General features: G+C 48.1%; 3 protein-coding genes across 9 annotated transcripts in view; 2 read left to right on the forward strand and 1 right to left on the reverse strand.

Moving 5' to 3' along the window:
• The window catches only part of cenpp (centromere protein P), a 34,176-nt gene that overhangs the window by 1,297 nt on the left and 15,937 nt on the right, over positions 1 to 16,942 (reverse strand). For all 5 annotated transcript variants that reach the window (XM_085924245.1, XM_085924246.1, XM_085924244.1 and 2 more), the window contains exons 7-8: positions 206 to 285; positions 34 to 125 (exon numbers count right to left, since the gene is read on the reverse strand). In XM_085924245.1, the coding sequence (XP_085780371.1) occupies positions 34 to 125; positions 206 to 285 (172 nt within the window). The remainder of the gene's footprint in view (positions 1 to 33; positions 126 to 205; positions 286 to 16,942) is intronic.
• ecm2 (extracellular matrix protein 2, female organ and adipocyte specific) lies at positions 830 to 7,680 on the forward strand. Of its 3 annotated transcripts, none has more exons than XM_085924238.1 (11): positions 830 to 1,064; positions 2,679 to 2,816; positions 3,076 to 3,213; positions 4,023 to 4,673; positions 4,741 to 4,856; positions 4,967 to 5,102; positions 5,264 to 5,421; positions 5,680 to 5,819; positions 6,188 to 6,300; positions 6,469 to 6,682; positions 6,743 to 7,680. In XM_085924238.1, exons 2-11 carry the CDS (start codon positions 2,681 to 2,683, stop codon positions 6,909 to 6,911), a joined length of 1,971 nt encoding a protein of 656 aa, XP_085780364.1. In that variant the 5' UTR covers positions 830 to 1,064; positions 2,679 to 2,680; the 3' UTR covers positions 6,912 to 7,680. The 3 variants fall into 3 exon arrangements, with proteins under 3 accessions (XP_085780364.1, XP_085780363.1, XP_085780362.1); XM_085924237.1 differs by lacking the exon at positions 830 to 1,064 and adding an exon at positions 2,510 to 2,585 and having other exon boundaries at positions 4,044 to 4,673; XM_085924236.1 differs by lacking the exon at positions 830 to 1,064 and adding an exon at positions 2,511 to 2,585.
• Positions 11,590 to 16,395, forward strand: aspn (asporin (LRR class 1)). The gene is made up of 7 exons (XM_085924253.1): positions 11,590 to 11,823; positions 12,112 to 12,224; positions 13,053 to 13,266; positions 14,533 to 14,643; positions 14,739 to 14,832; positions 15,114 to 15,252; positions 15,527 to 16,395. Exons 1-7 carry the CDS (start codon positions 11,625 to 11,627, stop codon positions 15,722 to 15,724), a joined length of 1,068 nt encoding a protein of 355 aa, XP_085780379.1. The 5' UTR covers positions 11,590 to 11,624; the 3' UTR covers positions 15,725 to 16,395.

The raw sequence follows: 16,942 nt of genomic DNA on the forward strand, positions 1-16,942 counted from the left end.
TCTGGTCCCAAGTGTGTGAAAAGAGCATCTCACCTCTGTCTGGGAGCTTTGTCAACAGGTCCACTTTTGGGGTGACCTCGCCTTCCTTGGACACATCCACGGACCAGTGCACCAAAAATGTGCAGCTGTCATGAAAGAAGAAAAAAATTCAACATTTCAAAGTGGTACAAAGACCGTTGTGTGTGTGTGTGTGTGTGTTTTGTACCCTGGAAGATTAGGATGATGAAAAGTCAGCACAGATGGATTGGAACCACCAGCAGCACACGCCACTTGCCCATACTTGGCCTACACAGACATGAATTATGATTAGACATAGCTATACATCCAGGTTTTAAAAAGTGAACGAACGCATGGGGCCAGTCCAATGTCGATCGGTTTCTGCGAAGCGCCCAAATAACCAGGAGTGGGCGCAAAAAGCACATTTGAAGCTAATCAAGTCCCAAGTTGAGGGGGGAAGGAGGGCTGAACATTTTGAGGCTTCTTCTCTACACTCCTTTTTATTTTTTCCAAGCTGGAAAGAAAGATAAAAGCTGACTCGGCACTTTGTTTCTCCAACGACAGCATCTGGGGAGTTCATCATGCAAGAAAAACAAAGGCTGTGTTGTGTGTGTGCGCGTGCGTGCGTGCGTCTGAGTTATGGCAGACATTTAATGCATCATAACATGAATGACCTTTCTCTACAACAATATTCCTGATGATCAATGTTATTTTGCATTTTGTGTCATTGATTTGCAGATCATACTGCCCAGTCTTAGTTGTTGTTTTAATGTCTTTGATGTTTCTGGACATCTGAGTGACATATTTGGCCTTGCCGTGAACTCTGACCTCCTTCCAGACCCAAATGAAGCTCCCCTGTGACACACTCTCTCGCACGCTCTCTCCTTCCCTCACTCTCTCGTCGCTTGCTCGCCCGCTCGAATGCAGTTGCGCTACACTCGCTCACTGCGACACACGCTGAAACTTTTCTGGACAACACACACAGAGACATTGAGGGGGGGGGGACAGACATCTCTTCGGACGCAGAGGAGGAACAAGGGAGGAAGAATTTGGCCTCCAAAGTGCTGGTAAGGTCCACTTTCTGCCTGCCTGTCTGTCTGTCATTAGCTCCGCCCCCTCCGTGCACTTGTATGGTTTGGTGACGCTTACTGTCAAGCAAAGGTTTCAGTGTTAGTCACAGGTATTGATGTCAAATTTGAGTAGAAAGAACCATATTTGGTCATTGAAGCCAGCGTTCAAAATGGACACCGGCAACACTCGCAACCAGAGCTCAGCTCGCCAAGTAACTTTGAGGTTAGCGACACCAAGTTTGATAGACGTGAGCAGACCCACAAAGAAAGTCTCAAGAAACCGTGCCCAAAATCAAACAGCGATTGTCAAATTTTGGCACGAAAACCTTTTTTGAAAATGTCGACCCCTGAACCTAGTTTGGTGAAGCAACGTGAAATTTGGTAGACATGTCCACCATGACTAAACCTACTTTTGTAGGTTGTCTCAAGAAACCTACACCTGAGGAGACACACAGTCTTCCATTGTGGTTGGAAGTGGACAATTTCAGTTGACAGGCCATTTACAAGAGTCATTTGAGGACAAATGTCTTTTTTTTTTTATATGCTGGAATAATGTCTTCAACTAAGTTCAAAGATGTTATTTTGAGATGCGTTTCCAATAGGGAGTGTTCCTCATAAAATATACGTATGTAAAGCGTCACTTGGACAAGTAACGCATGAGAGTGGCTCTCATTGTCTGGCTTTTATTAACAGACCTCCATTGGAGCTCCATGTGAGCCTGCTCATCCAGGATCTTAAAGGGAAAAAAGTAGTTTTCACATTTCCCTCCCTCCCTCCCTCCCTCCTTCAGTCTCAGGACAGAGGAGACATGAAGCATTAGTCTCTCCTCCCTCCCCTTCCTCTTTGGGTCTGGCTCTTCCCCTTCCTCGCTCTCTCTCTCTCGCCCCATCACAACCAGAATAATGACTTTTCATTGTCCACACGGGGCAGCAGAAACAATGCTCATGTTCACAATGAACTGGGTGGCGTGCTATTCAAATTTCCCCAGGGCTCCATTCTCTCAACAAATCACCACTAATGTGAGAGTATTTTGTGAGTATTGATTTCTAGTTATCAATCTTTCTCATATCTGAAGAAACGAAGAGCACGACTAACAGGTTCTCTTGAAAGCAAAATGGCAGCCGTCATGTCTCTTTTGGATTCTTGAGACTTTTTTGCAGCTCAGCCTATAGCAAATCTCATGTCACTAAATCAAACTGGCTGAATTCTTTTTTCCCAAACTTAGCATTATCCACCCAATGACTACACAGGCTAGAAATTTGATAACACCCAAAATGTGGTCTTGAAAATGATCACCTCAAACCAAAGTAGCAGCATCGTTACAAGAGGGAAGTGCTACCTTCCATCTTTTGTATTCACACCAAAACATCAGGTGGGTGAGGTGGTGGATCCTCTAATTAGGACAGGACAGTAGACTTGTAATTATACAAACACACACGAACACACACTAACCCTAACCGCATATGAGCGGCAGCCACGGACGGCACCGATGTCTATTTTTTCTCCAAGGCGCAGCAGGTAAAATTCTTTTGTTGTGTGATGGGGAGAAGAAACAGACATTTGGAGCTTGACAGACAGTGTGTTCAGGGATGCGTGTGTCTGTGTGTTAAGATATGAGGACGGGACTGCTACTGGCAGCTTTGTGGCTGCTTCTGCTTTTCACCATGAGCCAAGGACAAAACAGGCGGGAAAATCTTCGCAAGCCGAATGGAGGAATGCCACGGATGAAGAGGAAACGGGACGGAGCAGGTAAGCTGCCCCAAAGGCTCTTTGGCACTTACGGGAGGGAGCTTGCTCTCCAATTTCCTACCAATGGAAGTTGTACCAACTGCACAAGTTCTCCCGCCCGCCAACCGTTGGACAGATACTGTATGTTACGTTATCAAGTGCCTCGTTCAATGAATTTGGGATCTTCCCAATGAGGAAGAATGGCAAGAAGTTGCTGAGAGCCAAAACAAGGTGATTGACTTTTTGTGCACTTGGCCGGTGTGCTTTGTGTGTTTTTCAGGTCAGGCCGGAGTCAGACGGGGGCGCGCAAAGGCCCCGATGAGCCGACACCCTCTCCGCACGGAGCCCGTCCGGGGAAAGGTGAACTTGCTGCGCTTGGACGGGGATGTACCGCAGCAGCGCTCCAGCCTTCTGCCAGGTCAGGCCACAAGCTGGGCTTTCTGAGCATCCACATTTTCATCAGACATCCCAAGAATCATTTGGCTACCATTTGGGGAAATGGGAACAAGTGCTCGGAGGCAAACAAACAAACAAACAAACAAACAAACAAACAAACAAACAAACAAACAAACAAAGGTGTGTCCGATGGAGGGCCAAGTGGTGTTAGATGACAGGGTAGGACTCACATTGCGCAAGTGTATGATTAGCAGAGCAGCATCAATGACAGGGGGGACAACAGCTGCAATGGTTGCTCTGCTAGCGGACTAAGCCCGCCCCATATGCCTGCTTTGCCCTTGAGCACAGGGACAAGATGATGACAGCTTTGCCTGCATCCCATTCTTGTTCTTGCCGTGGTGTTGAGAGACACTGACAATGACTTTAACATGAGTCATAAACGGCCTGGCTGCCTGCCAGTGTGTGTAGCAGGGCATCACCATGTTTAACCAGGCCGTGTGGTCTCCCACTCGGTGCGTGACGTGCGGGTGCTCTGCGAGCAGCTCATTTGCCCAGTGGCGGCCTGCCGCTTCTTGCTTGTACCCGCCGCCAGCGGGGAGTGCTGCCCGCTCTGCGAGCCGAAAAGCGAGCCGTGGCGTGGCGCTACATGTATGTGTCAAGTGGGAAATGCTTTGTCTGTCCAGCACACTAACACACAGCTTGTCTTTATGTCCATGTCTTGTCTGTCTCCCTTTCTGTCCCCAACACATCTCTCTACCCGTCTGTCATTTTCTGTCTTCTTTCCTCCATTTTTTCCCGCCAAACTTCTTGCCCTTCCTGCCCTGTGACTAGCCATCACCACCCTCACTTCAGATCCTGACCTTGGTAACCGTGACGACCACCGCACCGACCCGCAGCTCAGCCACGAAGAAATCCGGCGCATCCTCTGGCGGGAGGAGGAGGAGCGCCTGGAGGAAGAGGCGCGATTGAGGGAGCGGCAGGAGGCTAAGGAGAGGAAGAGGAAGGAGATGGAGCAGAGGAGAGCAGAGAGGAGGAGGGAGGAGCAGGCCAAGGAGGAGAGGAGGAAGATGGAACAAGAAGAGAGAAGGAAAGCGGAGGAAGAGAAGAGGAGGAAAATGGAAGAGGGGAGGAGGAGGAAGGAGGAGAAAGATGCATGGGAGAGAGAGAAAAAGCTGAGAGAGGAAATCTTGCAAGAGGAGGACGAGGAAGTGTGGTTGAGAGGAGACCTTTTCCAAATGCTACCCAAAGAAGACGAGGAACCGGATATCCTCCCCGCTCCCATCCCAACACCTCCTGCTGCCGCAGAGGATGAATTGAAGGAGGAGAAAAAGGAAGAAGAGGAGGAGGAGGCGGGTGCAAAGGGAGGAGGCTTTCTTCCTCCCGGATGCAACATTTCCCACGTCACGCTGACTTGCAACGACGCTAAACTGACGTACTTCCCTCCTCTCCTCATGCCTCGGCTCAAGTCTCTCAGCCTGGAGGGTGAGTGACGCACGCACCTTTTCCTCGCACCGCATCTTTGACGGACATGCTCAAATATTTTGGGCAGGCAACAACATCAGCAGCATCCCAGCGGAGGCCTTCAACGGCATTCCCAACCTGGAATGGATCAACTTGAAGAAGAACAAACTCACCTCGGCGGGGATCCATTCAAGAGCCTTTCAAGTGAGACATGCCGGCCGGCCGGCCAGCCGGCCTACTCTCGCCCGTCTGTCTGTCTGTCTGTCTGTCCCGCACGCTGCCCTTGAAATGTACTTCCCTCTCAATGAAACAAGAGTCTGACCATGCTGCGGCGGCTGTACTTGGACGATAACCTTCTCAATGTGGTTCCTGCCAATCTACCGGTCGGCCTGCAGGAGCTGAAAATCAATGACAATCGAGTCCAGAAGATCTATGAAAACACTTTCCGAGGTGACGCCTATCACGTCTAACTCCAAAAGTCATAAAAGCACAATCTTCGCGTCTCTTCTGCACAACAACAGAACCCTCAACTTTGTTGTATCTTTTTGTAATCAGAATTGGTGAATCGCGTTTGAGCGCATCCTCTTGTTCTTCACCGAGCGTGTTTGCAGGTCTAAGCGCTTTGATGATTCTGGAGCTTGAGGGCAACCTTCTGAGCGAGGCCGACGTGGACGCCAAAGCCTTGGCGACCCTGCTCCGGCTGTCCTACCTGCGACTGGGCCAGAACCACTTCCGAACCATCCCGCAGGGCTTCCCGGCTTCGCTCCTGGTATGGGCTCATCTCCGCCTCATCCTTTTAATGAGGCAGGCGACTTTTTGACGGCTGATTGGAAACGTTTTGAGATTTATGTGAGCGTAAAAAAAGTTCCAACAAACCACAGTGAGATCTGCCAAATAAATTCGACTGACGCCACTGAGTGTGGGACAAATGTAGAAAACCAAGCTCACTTGTGGTCTTTTTTTCCATACAAACCCAAGGAAATGTACACCAAATGTCGAAAAATCCAAATGCTCCTTCTTTCACCAGGAGTTGTACCTAGAGAACAACCTGATTGAAGAAATCCCAGAGGGCGTCTTCAACAACAGCAAAAACCTCAACGTGCTTTCCCTCAGGCACAACAGGCTGGAGGAGACCAGGATCGCCCCTCTGGCCTGGATCCACCACAGGTCCGGCAACACGCTAACCGTAATAACGCCAGCTCGGCATTGAGTACAATGAAGCTCAAAGGCAAAATCTGGATGGCTACGGTCGGACATGATTTCCCTTAGTGGCCAAGATGCTAACGGTGGACAGGTGCTTCAGCTTGATGCGCTCTCCAACGTGTGATGATGGCAAAATACAGCAGGAAGAAACACAAAGCGCTCAGGCAAAGACATCAGGGATTCTCATCAAGTCTGCTCGTGGGCTAATATTTCGATTCTTTCCTTTCACGAGCTTCAGCGAACGTTTGGCTGCCGGGCGTCTTGGCTGGAGCATTTTGTCTCAAATGATGTATACCGAGGTAAAACATCCTTTATCCCTTTCCCTGCTGCAGGAGTCTGGAGTCGCTGGACCTTTCCCACAACAGGCTGTACATGGTGCCGTCCTACCTGCCCAAGTCGCTAGTTCACCTGGTGCTGGTGGGCAATCGAATCGAGAGGATACCTGGTGGGTGGACAGAAAGATGTGCGAGCCTGAAAGCCTAAGCATTTGGCCTCAAACCCCAAAATAAAAGGTTCAAGGCCTACTTTGAAGCCCTACCCTGGATTGAAATCCTATCCCTTGTTTGGAAGCCTAACATTGTCAAAACTCTAATGGACTCCATTTGAACTCCAGGCTTCGTGTTTGCCCACATGGATCCCGGACTGGAGTACTTGTACCTGTCCTACAACAAACTGAATGGCGAAGCCATCGAACCAGAGTCCTTCTTCGGGTCCTACCACTCCATGGTGGAGCTGTGTCTGGACCACAACCAGCTGATCAACGTGCCTTCGGGCATCAACGAGATGACCAACTTGCACTTCCTCAGACTCGACGACAACAACATCAGGTGAGGATGGAAACCCTTCCCCATCTCGAGTCCTGTCTTATCCTCACCCCCCTTGTCCAGGAGCGTTCCTGAAGAGAGCATCTGCGATCCGGAGCGCAGCGGCGACTCCACGTTGGTAGCCGTGAGGCTGGAGAACAACTTGATCGAGCCGCTCAAAGTTTCCCCCTCGGCCTTCTCCTGCGTGCGCTCGTCGTCCAGCGTCGTCGTAAAACCCCAGAAAACCAAATGAACCCGCCGCCAAAATACCTTTGCAACCGTATTTCAATGAGCAACCTCAGACATACATGTTGACTTGAAAACCTTCAGCGAAGTGGGATTTCCCCCCCAAAAACCAATGTCATTTCGGGTCAGGATGAACCCCCTTTCACGCTGCTCGCCAAAGCCACGCCCACTGTGTGAAAAGTGAAAGCGTGATTTGGCTTTCCCAGGCAGTCTCGGAGGCAGAACAACGACAAAGCTGCTTGGGGAGTTGGACACCCAGGGGAAACAAACATTTTTGAATATAAAGCGTGAAAGTGTCTACAAACTCTCATCTAAAGTGTCAGCGAAGGTCAACTATTTTCCAATAAACACATCAAACATTGCATCATTGCCTTGCACTTAGCCAACAGTGATTGTTTGCTCTCATCCAGAGCTGAAAGCAAGCAAGCAAATACAAAGCGGGCCAACTTTATGGTCACATTATTTCGGAGACAGGCCAAACTTTCGGCCTTACTCGATCGACACACAGTGGCGGCTGCATGACTGCAAGAGAAAGTGAGGGCAAGCAAGCACATTTGAGGACAATTACCACGCGGCAGATCATTGAGCGCAGATCAAGTGTCACTGTGCCACAATGAAATGCCAAATGTTTACATTTCAATCAATTCCATCAATCTTTTGTCTTGAGTTAAGACTCAATTGGACGACTACATGCGTCAGAGGCAGACAATTGCTTGGCTTCCAAGTGACAACGCTTTTGCGGAATTTAACTTGTGATAAATATGGAGAGTGGACCTTCATGCTTCAAAAGTCATTGTGAGCAGCTTTCATGTTTTTCTTTGGATATGACAGGAATAAGTCAATTCTGAAGATGATTCCTGCGCGTTTTTTGGTGAAACCAACCGATGGTTCTACTGCTGATTGATTACTAAAGAAAGAGGAAGCGACTTTCTCTTGAGGTAGTTCTGGTGGACAGAACACAATTCTGGTGGAGCTTGAAAAATTGCCGTGAGTCAATAACAGCTTTTGTGACCGGGGTACGACAAAATCGCTGATCTTAATGGGAAATGGTGCCATTTGGATGATTCAAATGTCAGGGAGTCCAAAATGTAAAGGGTGCATTTCCCAAGCTTCTGAGAGACAGCAGATCATACCAGGTTGCTCTCTCTGACATGTGGAAACGTTTTCCTTGCTTGTAATAAAACAAGCAAAGCCAGCGCCAGCAGATAGAGGCCCGCTCAAGAATGAGAAGATCGGCGAGGAGACATCATTTGCCAGCATCGCATCGGGCTCGCATTAGATCCTGTTTGGGAAAATTGCATCCTTCGACCTTGGAATTTGGCGTCGGCCAGTCTCCTGAGGTAACCGATTGTCGTGAGAGGAGCCCGAAGCGGAGACACGTCATCGTCGTCTTCGAGACGGCGTCGCGGGTGGAAACTACATTTCCGCTCACTGCCTGACAATCTGCCACCAATGTCGACAACTCCAAATTGTTTACGCTCATGTACTTGTTGTGTGTTAACGTGACTGAAAATAACAATCAAGTTCCCAACGCAACTCTTTCCAGAAATGTCAACAATGTCAAAAGTCCACATTTTCCACCTTAAAAGGTCCCGCAGACATTATTCCTGACTTCTTCTAACTTCCGTGGCCCATTTAAAATTCAATGACATATTTATTTGACACGTTTGCACCAAATTCCCCGAAGAAACTCCACAGCATTTCACCTTTTTGGCATTTGCATGCAATTTCCAAAGAAAAAGCATCGTCCTGCTAATAAAGGCACACTTCCTACAGGAGGGATCAAATGGCCAAACGTTTGCCAGAGATGATTCCGTTGTGAGTCTGCGTGGACGCACGTCTTGGCCTTAATTACTAGCTGCAGACTTGAAGATGATGTTAACTTCCTGGACTGGCTCAAAGACCTTTGAAAAAGACATTGGGACGATGCAAGGACAGTCCGAAAGGCTGTTTGTCTTGCCTGTGAAGCACAACAAGCTCAAAGCCTCCAAGTGATGCGGCTCACGCCCACGCACGCGTTGGTGTTGCTTCTCAACTGAGCCATAAAGGCTCCACTGCTCCTCGCGTGCAAAGTCTGTCAAAGAGATTACGTGACGGGCCGAGTCGACGTCTTGTGTTCAGCTCAAGGAACATTCCAGATGCTCCCACTTTTCGACAGCTCAGGTATACGAGCCCCCTCGAAGGGCTCGCATTGAACCTGCCGCATCTCAGATGAATGACATGACAAGTCAGACCAGCTGCGAGGTGGTCTAAGCTCAAGTCTACTTTCAAACGGATTGTCAGATGGTGAGCAAAAGAAAATGCCTGCCAGTATGGGGCAGCGTGGTCTCCCAAATACGCTCAACCAGGCTCGCACGGACAAACCAAAAAATCAAAATCAAGAAGAGCGTGCATGTTGTCCATGACAATAGAAGGAAGCTGAGTGGCCAACGGGCCAGAAGTGCTCCTAATTGTCTGCCCTGACATTGATTGCCATTTGTTTCTATGTGCAATGCCAACGGCCACAAAACCATTTAGACACGGAAAGAGAACTTCTCGCAAAAGTGGAAATTTCAAGGAAACGGCTAAGCGTTTCTCCTGAGATGACCTCAAACGTCTCGGAAAATATGACGGCCCCCCCCCCCGGCAAGAAGACAGCAGGGTGGAAAGCGGAGCCTCTTCTTTCTTGGCTTCTTCAGCTTGTGAGTGCCAAACCAGGGGCACGTTTGCCTCGGGGGAGGGGGGGGGGGGGGGGGGGGGGCTTCCAGCAATGGAAAAGGGAAACCAGGCGCACGTGAGGCGCCGGCCGGCAAAGACGAGCCGCAGTGCTTTGGAAAGCGTGTAGCGTGGTTGTACACCCTCAAATATGCAAAGTGAAGTTTTTGCTCCATACAACACATACAAACATTTGCCATTCAGAATCAATGATCGTATCGATGATTCAAATAATCGAATACAATTTTCTGTATTTCCCAGATGACTGATCAATAATCATTTGTATTTATTTGGTATCATTTAGTGACTAAAAAGAAGTCAACAAGAGTTTTGTTCGTTTATCTAAGCGACGGAAAGTAAACAAAACGTTTCTGGTTTGCACTTTAGCGTACTAACCGACCTGGCAAGGCTTCAAACATTGGCAGATCTTGCTGCCATGACAGTAAAGCTCGGGTGGCGCAGTGGCGAGCGCAGCGGGCGCGTATTTAGCAGTGGAGTGGGGGTGTTCTCCCACTTTTTTCTTTTTTTTTTTTCCTTCTTGCTGCTGACAAAGGGGGGATGCTGTTCTCAACTCTGCGCTGACTCGTGTTGCATCACTCACTCGTGTGTCGCCCAAAGCGTGCTGCTGCTGCTGTTGCTGACTTTGAATTGAGGACCAAACCCTCTCTGACGTTGACGGATAAGGTAGGGCAATGACCACTTTGGCTTTTCTTGACATTTTCACTTTGAGCCACTGCAAAAGTAGTCTGACGACTGGCCTTTCTTTGACCAATTAAAGAAGCAAACTAACTGCAACAATATGGCCAAGTTGGTAGATGCGATAGAAGAATCCCTAAGCAAGACGCCTCCGTTGGTTTGGAGCTCATTTGGTAGACGCAAGATGGAAATGAGCAATGACAGTCATCGGGTACCGCTTGCGGTGCGACTCAAGTGTCGAGAGTCAGAATGCATCAAAGTCGACAAGAGCGGCTTTTGAGGCGGGAGACGTGACCAAGTGTCCAAGTGAACTGCTTAACAGATTCCTACTTGCCTAATGTTCTGTCGACATTTGTTTGCTTTCCGATGGTTTGGGGCAGATATTTTATGATTTGATCAAAAGCTGGATGAACGTGTCCTTGCTCCACAAGTGCTCTTGGGGTTAGACTTGCCAAGTTCCAAGCTTGGACCTTCTAACTCGCGAGAGACCGGACAGCCACACTGGTGCTGTTTTGATGGGATGGGATGGGATCCTGATCAGATGTTGTTGAACTGCCAAAATGTCCTGGGATTTTTCTGGCAATATCAGTCTTGTTCAAGGTTCTCAATAGGTGATGGCTGGTTTTGGGTCTTTTTTTTGGATGATTTTTATAGCCAAGTCTTAAAGTTGACAAAATGCAAGGCTAAAAAAAATAGAAGTGATTGTAGACTCTGTTGGATCCGATTTTTCCGTAAATACTGAAGTTGTTAAAGTTCTGAGGAACGCCGGTCTGCTCGGACTCCACAGAAGTCTGTTTAATGCAACGGCGGTCGTCGGCAGCGCATATTTGTGGCCAGTCGGCGGCCGAGCAGAGAATCCATCTAGATTAGCACAGGCGCGGCCGGCGAGCAGACAATGTCGGCCTCTCAGCGGGCAGTCAGTGTGAGGCTTTCAGAGGGAAGCCGCATAAATCAGCCCCATGGTCAATAGGTAGGAGCCTGGCAAAACATTGGCCTTGGCCCGGACCATGTCATCCCACCTGGGGTTCTTCGACCTGTGCCAAGGTTAACAAAAGCGGAGGGGGCGTGGGGGAGGAGGGGGTGGAGTTAGGGTTATTGGTTTGTCCGACCGCATTCAGCAGATTCTGCCTGACACGAACAAGTCGGCAGTGGTGGCGGATTGGTCGATTGGCTTTCAATTGTTGGTGTGTGAGATCGTTTTTATGTGTAAAAAAAAAAAAACATGGCAAGAAGATGATTGATTGATTGCCACTCTCTGCTCTCATTTGCCGCGTTTGTTCCTCGCAGCAAAGCTAGCACAAGCTACGAGACGACGCCGTTTGGGCCCAACATGAGGGTGGTCCTTCTGCTCTGTATGCTGACGCTGGGCAGCAGCCACTACTACCAGCACGTTGACGTCATGGACATCATGAGAAGCCACAACGTCATGATGGCTGATTCCGGGGACAACGACAACTACGACGATCATTACGACAGCTGCCCAATGGGATGCCACTGCTCGCCCAGAGTGGTGCAGTGCTCTGATCAAGGTAAACGGCTGGCCTGGTCACATGACATCACTTCAAAATGCATGGATGGATGAACGGAAGCTACCGGAGCCACCGCCAAGTGGGACGAGAAATCGAACCGGCCTAGAGCAGCCCGCTAAATCTTACGGAATCACACTACCTGTGGCCATCAATAGCCAAAAGTCGCAGGTAGCCGTTTGAGGCAAACAAAATGCTTAAGGGATCAGCAAAGCGCAATTTGATGCCCATTTCATTGCACTCATTACAAAGGACCGGATTCAAGGCGACATGATGTGATTGCATCGGCAGGTTTGATCAGCGTGCCAGCCAAGATTCCGAGTGACATCTTGATGATCGACCTCCAAAACAACGATATCACCCAGATCAAGGAAAACGACTTCAAAGGCCTGGACAAGCTTTATGTGAGAGCAACACACAACACGCAGGCTGGAAAGACGTCAAATTGATGGCAAGCCTTTTGAGTATTTGTTGTATTTAAGGTCTCTTTTGTCCTCGCCCATATCATCGGCGTCCAGCTTAAGGTCCCATGTATGACAATTTCCTGACTGGCAAGACAATTTAGCACGCTAGTAGAATGTCTTCCCAGCAGCATTTCTTCAAAACCTGCTCAAGAAATGAAAAAACTCGACTTGTCTTACTCGTAAGGGCGCAAAAACGGGGGGAAACAAAACCGTCTGAAAAGTTGAAAGGATTAGGAGAGCCGCAAAGTGAGTCACATCTCGTGCGGGAAAACACCTGGTAACATTTCAGCTCGGAGTCGATGCTATCAGCCAGTGACTCGAGTAATTAGTCGTTCCTCTGGTTTTCCTGCTTCCAAAAACAAACCACCACGTCGAGACATGAACGGCGTTTTCCCCTTCTGGTGTTTTCCTTGGAGTCGGCCAAAAACTGACCGCTTTTTACCGCGACGGCTACAGACAGCTACACATCTGACACGAGCCAATTGGAGGGGATGGGATGGCACTTTGCATGCTCAACTTTTGTGGGACTGACTCAAATCATGCCCACTGATTTGATGATGGACGTCATCAAGGTCCAGGAGGCCAGATCACGAGATGTGTAGCCAGACCAGAAGAAGTGCTTCAACACCAACGTATGTGTTGTAAGGGCGATGCTGCCAGAGAGCTCTGACAGCTTACCATTGCGTCAGCATTGGTTGTGGCAAGGTCATCCCCGAACCATGGATTTCTTTGCCGTTGTCCGACGACTATTGTTTTCTCTGGCTCCAGGGCCTGTTCCTGATCAACAACCGCATCTCCAAGATCCACCCGCAGGCCTTCAGGAACATGAACCGCCTGCGCCTGCTCCACCTCTCCTACAATTTCCTGACCGAGATCCCAGCCAACCTGCCGCCTAACGTCATTGAGCTGCGCTTCCACGAAAACAAAATCAACAAGATCCAGAGGGATGCTTTCAAAGGCCTCAAGAAGCTGCACGTGCTCGGTATGGACCCGCATCCAAAGTGACCAACCAACTTTTACTTCTGTCATCTGCTGCTCTGATAGCTCACTTAAGCGGTCAAGTCGTTCTTTGCAGCGGATGCAACCGACTGATATGTCGAGCACGTACCGTAATTTTCGGACTATAAGTCGCGTTGTTTTTCATAGTTTGGGTGGGGGGGGGGCGACTTATACTCAGGAGCGACTTATATGTGTTTTTTTTTTCAAAAAAATTTACTTGATCATTAACACATTACTTACTAGTACAGTTGATCACCTCATATTATTTTTAATACACTGAAAAAAACGAATAAAGCAATTAACACTTTAAAGCACAATATTCAAGTTCATGAAACAAATAAACAAAAGATAGTCCGAAAATTACGATACACGTTTTTGTGTCAGAACACGGTATTTCAGGTGAAAGCAACCCATCTTTTACTACTAATCACTGAAGAGAAGGAAAAAGGTAGAAAGAAGAGTGTAAAAGAAAAGCGTCAAACTGCAAAGCAACTCCGAAAATGAAGAACTTGTTTGGGCTCCATTGACTGCAGAAGGCCGCAGAATTTTTCCGGGTCATCTGAGGCCTCGTATTGAGTCTGCGCATTTCGTAGGACAACTCAGGCTTGGACAAGAGTCCCAAAAATGCCTCCGCTCATAATTTACCAGAGCGTTTTTCCAAAGGCTTTTGCAGGATGCTTTGTTTTTAGTTGAGACAATAAATTGAGGAAGAAAAAAAAAAGTATAAGCATGAAATGGAAATGATGAGTGCGATTTTACCAGACGGGTGCGGAAACATCAAAAGCAGATGCGCTGTCATTTTTTTTGCGGTGCGTACAGCAGCAGCATGGGATCATGCCAGCAGAGTGTCAAGGCCAGCTCATAAATCGAGTGGTGCGGAAAGAACTCAGAAGACGATTAGGAAGCTGATTATCTCAGCAAATCAAAAAGAATTGCATGTAGGATGGTTGCAACTACAGGAAGACACGACGTCTTCCGAGGACAGGAAAGACACAAGTTACCGGACTGACGTGATGGATTTTTGTCCATTTGCTGGTGGACCAAAGTGCTAGCGACACAATTATCTTCGGTGCCAATTTATTTATTTTATTTGGAATAAAGGAACGAAAATTTCAAAATGAGGTTATTGGACGATTCATCTTCTCTTTGGTTGCAATTGTGAAGACCAATGAAACATTTTTGGGGGGTGAAATGAGGACAAGCACCTTCCGTTCTATTGACTCTCTTGTGGCTTGTTGTGCCAAAACAGAACTGGGCGCCAACCCATTGGCCAACACCGGCATGGAGCTGGGGGCCTTCAACGGGCTGACCACGCTTTACGTGGGGATGTCCGAGAGCAGGCTCACAGCCGTGCCCAAAGGTGCCGCCGCCGCCGTCGTCGATTCCAACTCACGAGTGCTTGACTTACACTGACCTGGCTATGTTGTTGTCCCCCCGCCGCCCCTCCCCTTATAGACCTGCCCTCCTCCATCACAGAGCTCAATCTGGAATACAACAAGATCTTTAAGGTGGAGGTAGAAGACTTCATCAGATATAAAAATCTGCAGAGGTGAAAATATTTTGGTCTCATACAATAAACACCAACATTCATCAATTCGATATAAAGAGGAATCATGGGAACTTGTACGGTAGAGGCATTTGTAATTAAATCGATATAATTTGCAATTATTGAAAGATTTTTTTGGACTTTTGCATGTCATACATTTTATATTATAACAAGGCTTTTCATCATTGAATGACTTGTCGTTCGTTCAATGATGAAAAGCTGCCAAGAAAAAGTGTGTGTGAACGCAAAGATGTCTCTTATGTCACGCCGGTGGCGGCCGGCAGGCTGAGCCTGTCCTTCAACCAGATCCGCTTTGTGGAAAACGGCACTCTGGCCCACATCCCTAACGTCCGCGAGATCCACCTGGACAACAACAGTCTGAAAAAGGTCCCGCCGGGACTCAGCTCACTGCGCTACCTCCAGGTCAGACACCTGATGCGCATGCACACGCACACGCACGTACGCACGCACGGACACGCGCGTCGTCTCATGCTGAGCCACGACAGCCTCGAAAACACAACCAAGTGTAAAAGTCTTAATATTGCAGAACATGGCGCCAACAAGGACGTGGAATTTTCCAGTTTGTCAGCTGCACAAAACTGCACTCCTCTTGTTTCCCCCCGCTCGGGGATGAATTTCACTCAGAGACATTTGAGTGAATTTTCCAAAACGTCTGTCTGTCTGTCTGTCTGCGCAGGCTATTTACCTCCACGCAAACAAAATTAGCAGCGTGCGCGTCAACGACTTCTGCCCCATCCAGTTGGGCGAGAAAAAGAACTTGTACAACGGCATCAGTCTGTTTGCCAACCCCGTCAAGTACTGGGACATCCACCCTGCCACCTTCCGATGCGTGGGTAGACGACAGGGCGTTCAACTGGGAAACTTCCGCAAGTGATCAACGGCCGTCTAAGAGGGGAGAGCCGCAAATGATGGCCAGCGTCATCAAAAGTCTCATAATCGCAGATGAAACAGATTTCAACATTACACATTGTCACTACAAGTGTACAAACACATACGCTTTTATGTCATATTGGTCTGAATGGAAGCCACAAGGCCCCCGTACAGGACGGCTTGGGGGAAGGTGGGGGGTTAGCAACATTGGCGCCTCCCATGGATTGCCATCACAACAACACAACATGTTCAAGCATCTACTGCTTTACGGGAGCAAGAACATTGCATCATTCTAAATAACCATGACATTGACTCAACAGCCTTCCGCGGAACAACAAACAGAATTTTCCGTCAAAATCTTTTTTTTCTTCTTCTGTTTTTCGGTTTGATGTCATTGTGTAGTCAAAACCTTCCATTTTGATCAAGCCTTCTCACGGCAGGATATTGGCCAGATTCAGTGCAATAAGAATTGTTTTGTCTTAAAGGTTTTATACGGATGTGGAGTCATTTAACAGATGTTGCGAAAACATAATAGGCAAATGGTCACAAATATCTCCAGGTTGAGCTCAAATGCGATTTGCATGAAATGGAACATTCTTGGCATGTATTGTCATATGTCCGCTCCTCTGATGGTGCTATATTTATTGAGTATGTTTTCAAATAAACCTAGAACTCCTCCCCAATCTTGCTCACTGTGGTCATTGATCCTGCCTGTGTGTGTGTGTGTGTGTGGGGGGGGGGGTCCAATATGAGGACAGACGAGATATGAAATGGAAGGTTTCCAGTTTGGACATAGCGCTGAAGTAATGCCCTCCTCTGCTGGTCACAGTCAACTCATCAAGACTTGAGTCCCCTCCTAAATGTCATCACCATGTTTTTGTTGCTGTCTTTGAAATAAAGGTCAACTTGGAAATCTTATCAAATGCCCAAGGCGGTCTTCTGACAGCGCAGGAGCGTTTAGGGGAGGCAACTGGTATGAAAACAAAACAGCACCAAACAGCTGAACATGAACATGTTCATTGTGTCTGAATTCACCAGTAGATGTCAGTGCACACTCAAACTTCTGCTTTGTGAGGTCAGTCTGAGATTTCTTGGCTTCTGGGGCTGGGGAGGTCTACAGGATTGTATTTGCTGGGCTCTTTAGATGATTGATATATATGATAAGCAACAAATAAAACTGTATTTAAAATGATTGCACGAGTTAGGAAAGATTGGCAAAGAT

Source organism: Syngnathus leptorhynchus, chromosome 11 (assembly GCF_054491065.1).
Source record: "Syngnathus leptorhynchus isolate UIUO chromosome 11, UIUO_Slep, whole genome shotgun sequence".
NCBI classification, from domain to species: Eukaryota; Metazoa; Chordata; class Actinopteri; order Syngnathiformes; family Syngnathidae; genus Syngnathus; species Syngnathus leptorhynchus.

Coding starts and splice junctions, on each gene's coding strand:
- ecm2 (XM_085924236.1), top strand. CDS start 2,531: ATGAGCGGCAGCCACGGACGGCACCGATGTCTATTTTTTCTCCAAGGC. Junction 4,857..4,966: donor TCCATTCAAGAGCCTTTCAA/GTGAGACATGCC, acceptor CAATGAAACAAG/AGTCTGACCATGCTGCGGCG. Junction 5,422..5,679: donor GCTTCCCGGCTTCGCTCCTG/GTATGGGCTCAT, acceptor TTCTTTCACCAG/GAGTTGTACCTAGAGAACAA.
- aspn (XM_085924253.1), top strand. CDS start 11,625: ATGAGGGTGGTCCTTCTGCTCTGTATGCTGACGCTGGGCAGCAGCCAC. Junction 12,225..13,052: donor AAGGCCTGGACAAGCTTTAT/GTGAGAGCAACA, acceptor CTCTGGCTCCAG/GGCCTGTTCCTGATCAACAA. Junction 14,644..14,738: donor GCTCACAGCCGTGCCCAAAG/GTGCCGCCGCCG, acceptor CTCCCCTTATAG/ACCTGCCCTCCTCCATCACA.